The following is a 13,207-nucleotide window of genomic DNA, read 5'->3' on the forward strand; positions in this document are numbered from 1 at the left end:
AAATGCAAACACAGAGCTAAAGTTACACCTGATTTAATACTGTGCTACTGAGCTTGAGTTAGCTTTAATGGAGTCATTTTTATGAATTATTGGGTGATTAAGTGACAAGAGTGTGAAAATGATTTCTTTTTTTATTCTAATGAATTTCATTTGAACTGTGCTTCACCTGCTTTTTACCTTAGCAAAAGGTAGACTTGATGTATGCCCAAAGTATACTCTCTCTGCTCAGCAACCATCCTCTGCTAAGCTTCTTTTTGGGCTTCCCAGGTGGCGCTAGTGGTAAAGAACCCACCTACCAATGCAGGAGACATAAGAGACTAGGGTTCCATCCCTGGGTCAGGAAGATCCCTTGGAGGAGGGCATAGCAATCTGAAGAATCTCATGGACAGAGGAGCCTGGCAGGTTATAGTCCATAGGGCCCCAAAGAGTTGGACACACACGACTGAATCAACTTAGCAGAAAGTCCCTCTGTTAATGGTCTACACAGCCCTCTGGTTCCTATTCTAGATTAATTTTGAGTCAAAGGCAATATTCCTATTTGCATTACACTTCTCAGAATTCTCAACTACCAAGTTTCTTAGTCGTTAGTCCTAAGTCTTCTAAAGCCGGTGTTGTTTTCTTCTTTTTCTGTTGTTAATTTTTCTGAAAACTTGTTCCCCTCTCACTGCCCGTAAATTCTTTCTAAGAGACAGACTTGTAAATTTCACATAGCCTTTGAGGTTAGTCTCTGTTTTGATCCACGGCTCAAATGGACATGTTATGATTTACCCCTAATAGGAAATACCCTTCAGAAGATCTTGTGTGCTCTCTGAGAAATTTGAGCACCAGGTACCAAATCCAGGAGGCAACTAACTTCTCTTTCCTTGAATGCTACCATGCTAACTCTGAGATGGCTCTCTCCTCAGACATGGTTGACCACAGAGCATTTCTAGCTGTCAGTTGGGCAAGTTTCTTGTCGCTAAAAATACCAGCTGGCTTAGTACATTCAAACTCTGATTGTTATTCTCAAAATGCATATCCAGAACCTTTATTGACAAAATCTGAGATTTCACATCATTGGGGCTCATCTTTTTATCTTTGGAACACTTAGAATTTGTAGTTATAAGCATTCTCTTTTCAAGTCTAAAAATATAATTCAGAAGCCAAAGGAGTTTTTGTTTCCCCAAATACATGCTGGTTTAAAAATAGATGCAAAAACCTGTTTAGGTTTCTCAGTTGGTTTCCCAGTTTGAAATTGCCAACAGTTTTGCTGTTGCTTTGCAGCAAAACAGTTTGCTTTACCTTTGCATCAGTTGATTGAAATGATAAATGTATACCCAGCAATTGTTGTACCTCTGTACACACTCTTTTGTGTGTGTGTGCGACTTAAACTACCTTTGGCAAATGAAGCTGCGTTCTGTAACAAAGTACTGAGTTTGGGTTTTGTTTACCCCTTCATAAATCATGCAGATGGGATCTGTGGCTATTCCCAGCTACACATGATAAAAATATCCTGTGCCTTGCTGGTGTTTCTGGACCTTCAAGGTCAATAGGCTGATCCTTTGCAGACTTGTGAATTCTTAGAAGTTTATCTTTCCTCCCCTTTTCTTAGATTGTCTGTGCAATCGCTTGGTGCAGTTGTTGTTTAGTCACTAAGTCATGTCCGACTCTTTTGTGACCCCATGGACTGTAGCCTGCCATGCTCCTCTGTCCATGGGATTTCCCAGGCAGGAATACTGAAATGGGTCACCATTTGTTTCTCCAGGGGAATCTTCCCAGTCCAGGGATCAAACCCAGGTCTCTTGCATGTTCTGCATTGGTAGGTGGATTCTTTACCACTGAGCCACCAGGGAAGCCCCAGGGAAGCCCCTGATGCAGACTTCCTTCATTTCAGGTCCCCTTCACCCCCTGCTCCTTCCTCTTCCTGTCCTATCTCTCATCCCCCCTTTTACTATAAAAGGGAAGGAATCTATTAGTGGTCATTCTTCTTGTGACTGACTGACTAATGACATTTGAGTTAATATGTTGCTGTCAAGACATTCTGGGCTAGTCCTGCAATTTTAAAATACCTTAAAACTTTGTTTCTTGTTACAGGAACATAAAACCAATTGACTAGCAAGTGAGTTAATACCTTTGAGACCCCAGAAATCATCCTAAGCCTCATAGGCTGGCTCTGAGAACAGACCTTTTAAAATTCTTTCCGAGGTGACTAGGATTGGAAAGGGCAAGTTAGAAGTGACCATGTCTGCTGATTCCAAACCCGTTCCCCTCCCGGTTAGGGGGTGACCTCAGGGAGGGCTGAGATAGTGCTTCGGAAACTCCGTCTGGGATCAGCTGAGGCCAGAGATCCTTGTCTTCTGTACTGTCCTGATGGAGGAGGAATGCACAGGAGGGCATTAAAAGAGAACAGTCTCCTTACCCCACAAGCTCTGAGAGAAAACCTCCTGCTCATCAGACCAAAAAAAAAAGTAAATAAATAAAGTGATAAACAACCATGCAAATTGTGAAATATGCTAGAACTCTTTGTTTTAAAATTTTTATCATTTTAATTTAGATAGAAATAGTGTCCCATGTTCAACAACCCAAGCAACCTTTTCCGTAATAACTGGGTTGCCCTACACACAGTGCTGCTTTTTAAATATCTTCTCCTTGACACGGTTCCAGGTAGGGCCCCGGCCCAGCCCCCATCCTGCCTGAGCGCAGTTCTGTGTTCACCTTCAACTTAACCTTCCTCCTTTCTTCCCAAGTGACACACGTGTGTATTTTCATTTTCTGACCCAGTTATGTAGGGGATAGTGAGTGAGAATTTCAAATATAAGATTCTTTTTAAACCTCTCCCACCGTCTTCCAACCTGCCAAATAATAAGCTCCAGTGTCCTGGGATGCACCTACGCGTCTTCTTGCTGTGTGATACAAGCTTGAAGAAAAAGAGCTGCGTCCTTGGTCCTCTTTCATTAATAGAAGTTTTAGAAACACACGTGGCCCGTTCCCTTTATAGGTGACCTTTTAGCCATTTCCTAACCATCCAAGTGAAGTCGATCTTGGGAAGCTATTAATGCTGTCTTCCCAGCTGGAATTTTTTTTTTTTAAATAAATGCAAACAGACCAAAGAATGGATAAATAATAGAATTTGAGAATTCTGGCTACCAGAAGCTTTATATTCTGTGAGACAATGTTCCCATCAACTATGTAAGGCTGATGCTTTGTTTAATAGTGGTGGCTGCGTAGTGTTGAGCCCAGTGGAGTTAGGGAACATGCCCAAGGTCATATAGCTAGTACTAGAGAAAGTATGATGCTTTCAACCCTGCTCTAGTTACTTGATGAGTATGTATACCATGAATAAGGCTGGAGACCAAAACTAAGCTTCATTCCCAAGTAAATAAAGAAAAGGGAATTGAGAGGAAACAGAATGAATGAAACGGTAAGTGCAAACCACTCAGGCCAGTGCCTGGCACATGGTAGATTCTCAGTAAATGTTAGCAAGTATTGTTGCCCCAGTGTCAATTCTTTGAGGACTTTCTTTCAGGGAAAATATTAATGATGCATTATTTCTTGCTTTGCAAGATGTGAAGTTATTGACTTATCGCTGCTGGGCTTGGCATGTCGAGCCCTGTTGCTGTTTATTAATGTGATGAGGTTACTTGTGGTGAGGGAGGGTCCCCACTGCGCAGTGGCAGTAATTAGTGTTCCTGTGAGGCTGCAGGAACTGACTGCTAGCAAATGCTGGTTTCTTTTTTTCTCTTTTTTTTTTTTAAAAAAAGAAAAAATCCCATTACATAATTTAACAATCATTTTGTTCCATAGTGAGCTGAAAAGAACTTAGCAGCCTTCAGCTGGAGCTGAATGGAGAAGCAAATTATAGAAATCACTGACATTAGTGCCTGGCTAGAGCAGGATTGTCTCCTACTGAATATTTGAAAGTATTCTGTCCAATCTAATTTTGAAAGACTGGAGTCAGTGGGCTTCCACTGCTTTCCTTGGGAACTGTAATTACGTGGCCTAATAGAGCTTGACGCTGGGCATTTTCTCCAGCTGCCAGCGGATGCACTTGTAGGAGGTATGGTCACTTGCTTTTCAAAATGGGATTTGGAAAAGGAACACAAACATGTTTTGCTCACTTGAGAAAATGTTCTTCTATCTCTCCCCAAGGAGAAGAGAAGTTTCTTTGTTTCTTTGGTCCATCCTGCTGCTGTTGAAACACAATTTACATAAATAGAATTTTCTTTAACTTTGTATTTATAGAGAATCCCCCAAATACACAAAAGTGGACAAAACAGTATAATGTGCCCCAAACTAGCCCCAACAATCGTCAACCAATTATCAATCCTGCCCCATCTATACACCCATCTACTTCCTCCCTTCTGTTATCTTGAAACAAATTTCATCATCTTTTTTTAAAAAAGAAGAAGTCTGGTAAAATACATATAGCGTGAAATTTGCCATTTTAATAATTTTAAAGTGTATAACAATGGAATTAAGTACACAGTGTTGTGCAGCCATGACCCCTGTCTAGTTCCAAAACTTTCTTATCACCCCAGAAAGAAACTCTCTACCCCTTAAGCTGCAGCTCCCATTCTTTCCTCCCCCTGAAAAACCACTAATCTGCTTTCATTCTCTGCGGATTTGCCAATTCTGGATATTTCATGTAAGTGGATTCATACAGTGTATAGCTTTCTTCTGGCTTCTTTCAGTTATTAATATCATGATGTTTTCAAGATTCATCCACATTGTATCATGCATCAGTACTTCATCCTTTTCATATCCAAATAACACTCTATTGTATGGATATACTACAGTTTATTTATTTATCTGTGATGATGGACAGTTTGGTTATTTCCACGTTTTGTATATTGTGAACAGTGCTGCTTTGAGCATTCATATGCAAGTTTTTGTTTAAACACATGTTTTCAATTTTGAGGGGTAGGTATATACCTAGAAGTGAAATTGCTAGGTCATATGCTATTTCTTTTATATATATATATAGTATTTCTAACTTACTGAGGAACCATCTAACTGTTTGCCACAGTTTACATTCTCCCCAACCATGTAGGAGAGTTCTAATTTCTTCACATTCTTGCCAACACATTATTTTCTGTTATACTTTTTTTTTCTGTTTAAATTATAGTCATCCTAAAGGGTGTGAAGTAGTATCTCATTGTGGTTTTGACTTGCATTTTCCTAAAGATTGTTGACGTTGAGCATCTTTTCATATGATTGTTAGTCATTTGTATATCTTCTTTGGAGAAATGCCTGTTCAGGTGTTTAACCCCTTTTTCAATTGTGTTGTTTATATTTTTCTTGTTGAGTTGTAAGTGTTCTTTATATATTCTGGATACTAGACCCTTATTAGATATGTGATTTGCACATGTTTTGTCCATTCTCTGAGTTGTCATTTCACCCTCTTGATAGTGTCTTTTGATGCACAAAATTTTTAATGTCAATAAAATCCAATTTCTCTCCTTTTATTTATTTTTGTTGTTGTTGTTGTTTGTGCTTTTAGTGTCAAAGTTAAGAAACCATTGCCTAGTCCATGGTGGTGAAAATTTACCCCATGTTCTCTCCTAAGAGTTTTACAGTTCTAGTTCTTATATTTACATCGTTGATTCATTCCAAGATAATTTTTATATGGGATATGAGGTAAGGATTCAACATTATTCTTTTACATGTGGATATCCAGTTGACCCAGCCTCATTTGTAGAAGAGACTATCATCATATCAATTTATCCTTAGTATTGATACTTCAGTATGCTTCTCTAAAATATAATTATTTTTTCATATAACCACAATACCATCATCATCCTTAAAAAACGTCAACCACATTTCCTTGATGTCAGCAAATATCTAGACTCTAGATTGTTCTAAAAATTTTCAACAGCTTTTTAAAAAGAAAATTCGTGTCCAGATAAGTTGCATTCATTGCAATTTGTTGGTAGACCTTTTTAAATGTTATTAAACCTACAGATTTCCCTTCCATCTCTTCTTCTTTCATTATATATATTTGTTGACGCAAATGAGCCATTTACCCTTTGGAGTTTTTTATCCTAGATTTTGTTGATTGTATCCCCATGATGTAACATGTTTGTTCCTCAGTCCTCTTAATTTCCTGTAAATTGGTAACTGGAACTAGATGCTTGATCAGATTTAGTTTGGGCTTTTTTTGTTTTGCTTTGTTTTAGGCACCATTACTCCTTAGGTGATGTTGTGTTACTCTAATCAAGAGATAAATCTTAGCTGGTTATTTTCTTTTTATCTTAGCAGCCATTGGTGCTTAAATCCACTAATTTATCAGAGGTTGTAAAATAGTGATATTCTAATTCCATTATGTCCTTTTCATTTATCAGATGAAATACTGTTTTTGTGAAGAGAAGTTTTAGCTCTTTTATTATGTAATCATGGTGGTAAAACTTGTAAAAGAAAGGCAGTGTAAATTCTTGATTTTTTCCTTTTATTTACCAGTTTCAATATAAGAAATTGGTTTTTCAGTTTCTTCAAACAGTGCCAATTACATTCTTTTTGACGGCATGTTTTTATTAATGCATTTACTTAAGCATATTCAGTGTGTTTCAAGACTTTGCAGTTGTTATTCTTTTTTAAAATTTATTTATTTTAATTGGAGGCTAATTACTTTACAACATTGAGTTACACTGACATGAGTCAGCCATGGGTGTACATGTGTCCCCCATCCTGAACCCTCCTCCCGCCTCCCTCCCCATCCCATCCCTCTGGGTCATCCCCAGTGCACCAGCCCTGAGCACCCTGTCTCATGCATCCAACCTGGACTGGCGATATGTTTCACATATGATAATATACATGTTTCAATGCTATTCTCTCAAACCATCCCACCCTCACCTTCTCCCACAGAGTCCAAAAGTCTGTCCTGTACATCTGTGTCTCTTTTGCTGTCTCACATATAGGGTCATTGTTACCATCTTTCTAAATTCCATTTATAGGTGTTAGTATACTGTACTGGTGTTTTTTCTTTCTGACTTACTTCACTCTATATAATGGGCTTCATTTTCATCTACCTCATTAGAACTGATTCAAATGCATTCTTTTTAATGGCTGAGTAATATTCCACAGTGTATATGTACCACAGTTTTCTTATCCATTCGTCTGCCAGTGTACATCTAGGTTGCTCCCATGTCCTGGCTATTATAAACAGTGCTGCAATGAACATTGGGGTGCACGTGTCTCTTTCAGATCTGGTTTCCTCGGTGTGTATGCCCAGCAGTGGGATTGCTGGGTCATATGTCAGTTCTATTTCCAGTTTTTTAAGGAATCTCCATACTGTTCTCCATAGTGGTTGTACTAGTTTGCGATCCCACCAACAGTGTAAGAGGGTTCCCTTTTCTCCACACCCTCTCCAGCATTTATTGCTTGTAGACTTTTGGATAGCAGCCATCCTGACTGGTGTGTAATGGTACCTCATTGTGGTTTTGATTTGGATTTCTCTGATAACGAGTGAGGTTGAGCATCTTTTCATGTGTTTGTTAGCCATCTGTATGTCTTCTTTGGAGAAATGTCTGTTTAGTTCTTTGGCCTATTTTTTGATTGGGTCGTTTATTTTTTTGGAATTGAGCTGTATGAGCTGCGTGTATATTTTTGAAATTAATTCTTTGTCAGTTGCTTCTGATTCTCAGATTACCCCATTTTGGCCAGTGAGACCTCTTATAGTTGACTCTTTGATCCTTTCTAGCATGATCTTATAGTCTTTGATGGCTTCCTGGCTCTCATATATGATAATTTTACAGCTTTTTTGGGGGGCTGAAGCATGCTCTTTTGTGGCACTTTTCAAATTTCTTTACAAGAGCCCCTGATCGATCTGTGTACTTTCACCAGCTCTCTGGAGAAGAGTGGAGAGTTTTGTTACACTTTATAAAATCATAAGAAGACAAATCAGAATGACATTGGAAACTCATTCATAAAACTAATTTTATGAGTTTTAAAAATAATTTTTTGCGTTTCACCTGGGCATTCGAAAAAAAAGAGAACATTATTTCTGCCCAAAGATTTTTGCAGTCTGGTGGGTTATCTTTTAGGACCTGGTAACATGGTGCTGATGTTAGGAATGCACATTTGGACAAAGCCAAAACCATCAGTGTGATTTCATTATGTCTCTATTTTAGTTCTGTTTCTAGCATCAAGTCAGAGACTGATTGCTACTCATCCTAAACTATTTTCTTATAATTATGTTTAAAAGTACCTAATAAGGTGACTTTTGCTGAAGACTTTTGAGGAAGAGGGAGAATGTATGGAAATGGATGTGTTTTTCTAAACCTAGAAAATGAACGTAAAAGCAGATGGATTGCTTTTTTTCTTCTAGTCTGTACTTCTCCATTAAGTAAGGGAGATGTTTATTTTCTACCTATTTTATAAAGTTGCTGAGTACTGTAATGAGTCTATATTTATAGAGAACTTGGAGCTTTCTGGATGAAAGGTGCTAAATTAGGGCTTATTGTTTAGTGAATTTATCTGATATGTCCAGCCTCCTGGGAATATTTGCTGAAGTTAATTAAAAGCAGATCGTCCTCACTCTGACAGCTTACAGTGCCACTTACAAACCAATAGCATAAACAATGTGCACTTCTATTGTTCTGGCTTGGGATTGCCTAGACAACCACAGCTCTTTCAGAGAGGGGGATGAGCCTACTTTTGTAGGAAAGATGAGCTTGACCACTAAATAAAACCACAAGGATAGTCTCAATTCCATCTGAACCACCTAGCTTCCCTCATTTAAAACACAGAATATGGAGATTCTCCTCAATTTCCAGTTTGGAAAATTAAAAATAATCTTTCCAGGACTTCCCTGGTGATCCAGTGGTTAAGACGTTACCTTCCAATGCAGGGGATGAGGGTTCAATCCCTGGTCAGGGAGCTAAGATCCCACATGTCTCAAAGCCAAACAAATAAAGCATTAAAAAAAGAAGCAATATTTGTAACAAAATTCAGTAAAAACTCTAAAAATGGTCCACATTAAAAAAAAAAATCTATCATTTGGGGAAAAAATAAAGATAAAAATTTGTTTTATATGTCATTTTATGATCACTTTTTCTTTGCAGGAATGGCATTCCAAAGCAACCGACTAGATACCTTATGCTTTCTTAACACAGTAGAAGTCTTGAAGTGTAATTATAATAATGGCCTCTTTGCTTCCTTTCCCAGTTGGTGATGGAGTTTTGTGGTGCAGGCTCTGTCACTGACCTGATCAAGAACACAAAAGGTAACACGTTGAAGGAGGAGTGGATTGCATACATCTGCAGGGAGATCTTACGAGTAAGTGACAACATGGGATACCTTGGGAGGTGTTGAGCTTCACACTGACCTTCCGCTAACTCACTCCGTAATTCTTATCAGAAACCTCCTTAGAGCTTTATTCTAACAGTGATGGTGGCAGTGGTATGTGTTGTGGTCTGCTGTGACGAAGGGAGAGCCATTCTGAATAGGCTTCACAGGTGTCTCAGTGGTAAAGAATCTGCCTGACAATGCAGCAGACACAGGTTCGATCCCTGGGTCAGGAAGATCGCCTGGAGGAAAATATGCCAACCCACTTCAGTATTGTTACTGGGAGAATCCCATGGACAGAGGAGCCTAGCAGGCTACAGTCCATAGGGTCACAAAGAGTCACATACAGCTGAGCACATACACAACAAAAAAACTGAATAGGCATGTGCACTCTCATTTGAAGGGTTAGTTGGGTGATTTCCCTTAACCTGGGATTCATTTCCTATGGAGTTTCCGATTGGAAATCTGATTTTAGATCGCAGAGATAGTTTTCCACTTAGGAGATGGATTGTTTAAGGATATTTTGGTCGCTTGTTTGAGTTTTCAACTTGTGAAAGTCTATAACTAATTTAAGGCTTGTATGACGTTAGCCATTTTAGTACATAAAACCTATTTTAACTGATTTTACCTTAAAAAGTTTCCTTGAGACAATCTCTAAAATCAGTCAAAACAGTTGGGCAAGAATGTGCCCATCTGCCCAGTTTTGCCCATAAATTCCAGAGTCAGGCAATCTGGACCGCAGTGTCATATTTGCTGAGTTCACTTCGGGAAGAAGATAACTGGTCATATTTTAGTTTGTTTTTATCAGTTTAATTATCTCTTGCTGTTAATAAGGATGCTACTGTATGTCCACTGAACATTCCTATACTAGATCTGCTTGACATTTATTTATTTGTTCTGCCTTCTTAATATAAGGGAACAAAACATAAAACTATTTCATAAATTAGAATGCTTGATATTGTAATGATGTTATTTCTTCCCAGTCTGATCCTTGGTATCATAAACTGCCTATTCAAATCCTTCTAGATACACTTGTGGATGTACAAGCTGATTTTTAAAACATTATATGAAATAACAAAAGGCCAGGAATAATCAAGGCAATTTTGAGGAACAAAGGTGAAAAATGTATGCTGCCAGTTTTCAGGACTTCTTATAAAGTTGCTAAGTAGTTAAGACAAGGTGGTATTGTCATAAGAACAGACAAACAGCCAAGGAAATATGACGGAGAGTCCATGAACAGACCCACTTCTTCTGGTCACCTGATTTACAACCAGAGCAGTGCTACAATGCATGGGGAAAATACAGAAAATTATAAATAAAAAATAACAACACTTGGGTATCCATTACCTTGAATTAGAAAGCATTGATATAATATGACTTGCTTCAGTATGCCAATTTTAGATTCTTTTAAGTTACAGTGTATCTGAGAAACCACCTTAGAACAAGTCTTTTTAGAACTCATACCACATAAAAGCCAAAGTCAGGATAATTCATGGAAAAATGGAACACAATGAGGTTGAGGTGTCACTGAATAATTATTTCACATAATGAGCACAAAGTCACAAATATCATAAAGCACTAAAAATGACAGTGGTGAACATTAACAAAGGAAGTAAAAATTGCTGTTTTCCTTTTTTTCAATGTGAGACATTGGTTAAAGCTAATGGGAAATTTCTTGGCTGGTCTGAGTAATACTGTGCTTAATTAAAATTACATAATAGAAGATAACTTTTAAACTTTTAAATTCAAAAATTGCCTCCAAAAGTGGGGACTTCTGTTAAATCAGTTTTCTGTAGAAACACTAGATGTTCCATGTACCAGCTGGTGAATACAGGTGGTCCTGACTTTTCAGAGTGCTGTTAGCTGAAACATGTGCGTGTTGGAACCAGCCATATCATGGCTTGTGTGGTTCCTTGTTACCCGAGATCAAAGTTGATATGCAAATGTTTCATTTAGCACAGTACCGAGCATTGTGAGGACTGCCTGTATATTTCCTCATACTGATCAGTTGCTTGCAGTTTAGAATAAATGAACATTGTGCTACATTTGAATTATGACCACATGAAAGATATGAATACAATAATGAAAGAATCTCTGGGTAAGTTTAAATTTTTTGGATTATTAACATCCAAAATATTTTTTTTTTTTTTTGCATCTGGATTTATATTCCTATTAACCCTTCCCAACTCTCCATCACACCAGGGGCTGAGTCACCTGCACCAGCATAAAGTGATTCATCGAGATATTAAAGGGCAAAATGTCTTGCTGACTGAAAATGCAGAAGTTAAACTAGGTAAGAACAGAATCCAGTGAGCCTAGGAATTACAGGAATTGGTAGGATTGTTTCACCTGTTTTCCTTTTTAAAATAATGAATGTAAATGTGTCACTGTGTATTTGGAGGGCATTGTACCTAGAATGGAAAGAAACATGTTTCTTCTCCTCTTTAAAAAACATTTTTTAAAAGCCCTTTTAGGAGTGAACTGGTATACAGTATTATAAGCAGAACCGTGTACTAAATCAATGTATAGAAATAATTGAGCTTATTTTTTAAGCAAAGAGCCTTTAGATTAGATGTGGCTGACCTTGAAATGGTTTCCTATATTTTATAGTTTATGTTGTTGCTGCTATAACAGAACAATGATGAAATATTTTTTAATTGAAAATATCCACACACATTTAGAGTAATGAATTTCCTGCTATATTCCCCTATATTTTAAGTGCCATTTACATCGATTTCATTATTACCTAGGACACCTGTACAAAATGGATGCTTGATATTCTGCTTTACACACGTATTGATTATCCCACTTCCATCTGCCAAAGTTGTCAGTGAGGGAATCCTTTTCTCTGGTCCTTTCCATTAGAGCCCTTCCCACAAAAAATCTGGGATTTTCCAGATAAGGTAGAGAATACCCACATGCATTTGACTGCTTGATGTATATAAGTAAGAGCATACATTGACAGATATTCTGTAAGATATGCAATTTGTCTTCTAGAAATGAATCACTGTCCATATGAATGTTTCTTTTCAAAGAGATTTAAATATCTCCTATGTTTATATCCCAAACATTCGCTCTTGCCTTTTTGTTAAAATATATAATTTCCATTTTTTTTTTCTTAGTTAAAATTTGGGGCCAAGCTTTCATCTCATGAATATTCCCTTTTAAAACAAAAGCATGCATTAGGTCGGGAAAACAGTTATATATGTACTGACTACATAAGCTATCCTCAGAATGTTCACTCATCACTATTAACAGTTACTTGTGAGAGACTATTATGTTCCAGATCATGTACAAAATGTTTGAAGATAGATGGTTTCACTTAAACATTATAGCAGCTCCACGTGACTTTCAGCATCCTCATTTTATGGATTAAGAAAATGAAGCTCCAGGAGATTTATCTACTAGGTCACATACAAATAAGTGTCAGAAATGAGATGCAAATTTAGGCAGTCTGACTCCAGAAACTTAGCTGATTACCACTTTTTTTCTTTGCATCCTCTAAATACTCTCTTTTATGGTCCAAGCTTGCCTTTTATTTAACACCTATTTTTTGTCTTCCATGGAGTCCTGATATAACCAGATATAACTCCTTGTGCTTTTCTCATTGGTGCACTTTATCCATTTATATTAATAGATGCAGTTTAAACATATACATTCACTAGAGATTATCATGGGCTTCCCTGGTGGCTCAGATGGTAAAGAATCTGCCTGCAATGCGGGAGACCTGGGTCGGGAAGATCCCCTGGAGAAGACCATGGCTATCCATCCCAGTATTCTTGCCTGAAGAATTCCATAGACAGAGGAGCCTGGCAGGCTACAGTCCTTGGAGTCACAAAAAGTCAGACACAATAGAGCAACTAGCGCGCACACACACACACACACACACACACAGATTATCCTACTAAATTAAGTAAGTCAGACAGATATCATATGATATCACTTA

General features: G+C 37.8%; 1 protein-coding gene across 7 annotated transcripts in view; it reads left to right on the forward strand.

Annotated features, from left to right (window-relative positions):
• Positions 1-13,207, forward strand: part of TNIK (TRAF2 and NCK interacting kinase) — a 389,309-nt gene that overhangs the window by 249,053 nt on the left and 127,049 nt on the right. For all 7 annotated transcript variants that reach the window (XM_070466423.1, XM_070466420.1, XM_070466421.1 and 4 more), the window contains exons 5-6: positions 9,142-9,252; positions 11,464-11,554. In XM_070466423.1, coding sequence (XP_070322524.1) covers positions 9,142-9,252; positions 11,464-11,554 — 202 coding nt within the window. The remainder of the gene's footprint in view (positions 1-9,141; positions 9,253-11,463; positions 11,555-13,207) is intronic.

The sequence above is a fragment of the Odocoileus virginianus genome, chromosome 4 (genome assembly GCF_023699985.2).
Source record: "Odocoileus virginianus isolate 20LAN1187 ecotype Illinois chromosome 4, Ovbor_1.2, whole genome shotgun sequence".
NCBI classification, from domain to species: domain Eukaryota; kingdom Metazoa; phylum Chordata; class Mammalia; order Artiodactyla; family Cervidae; genus Odocoileus; species Odocoileus virginianus.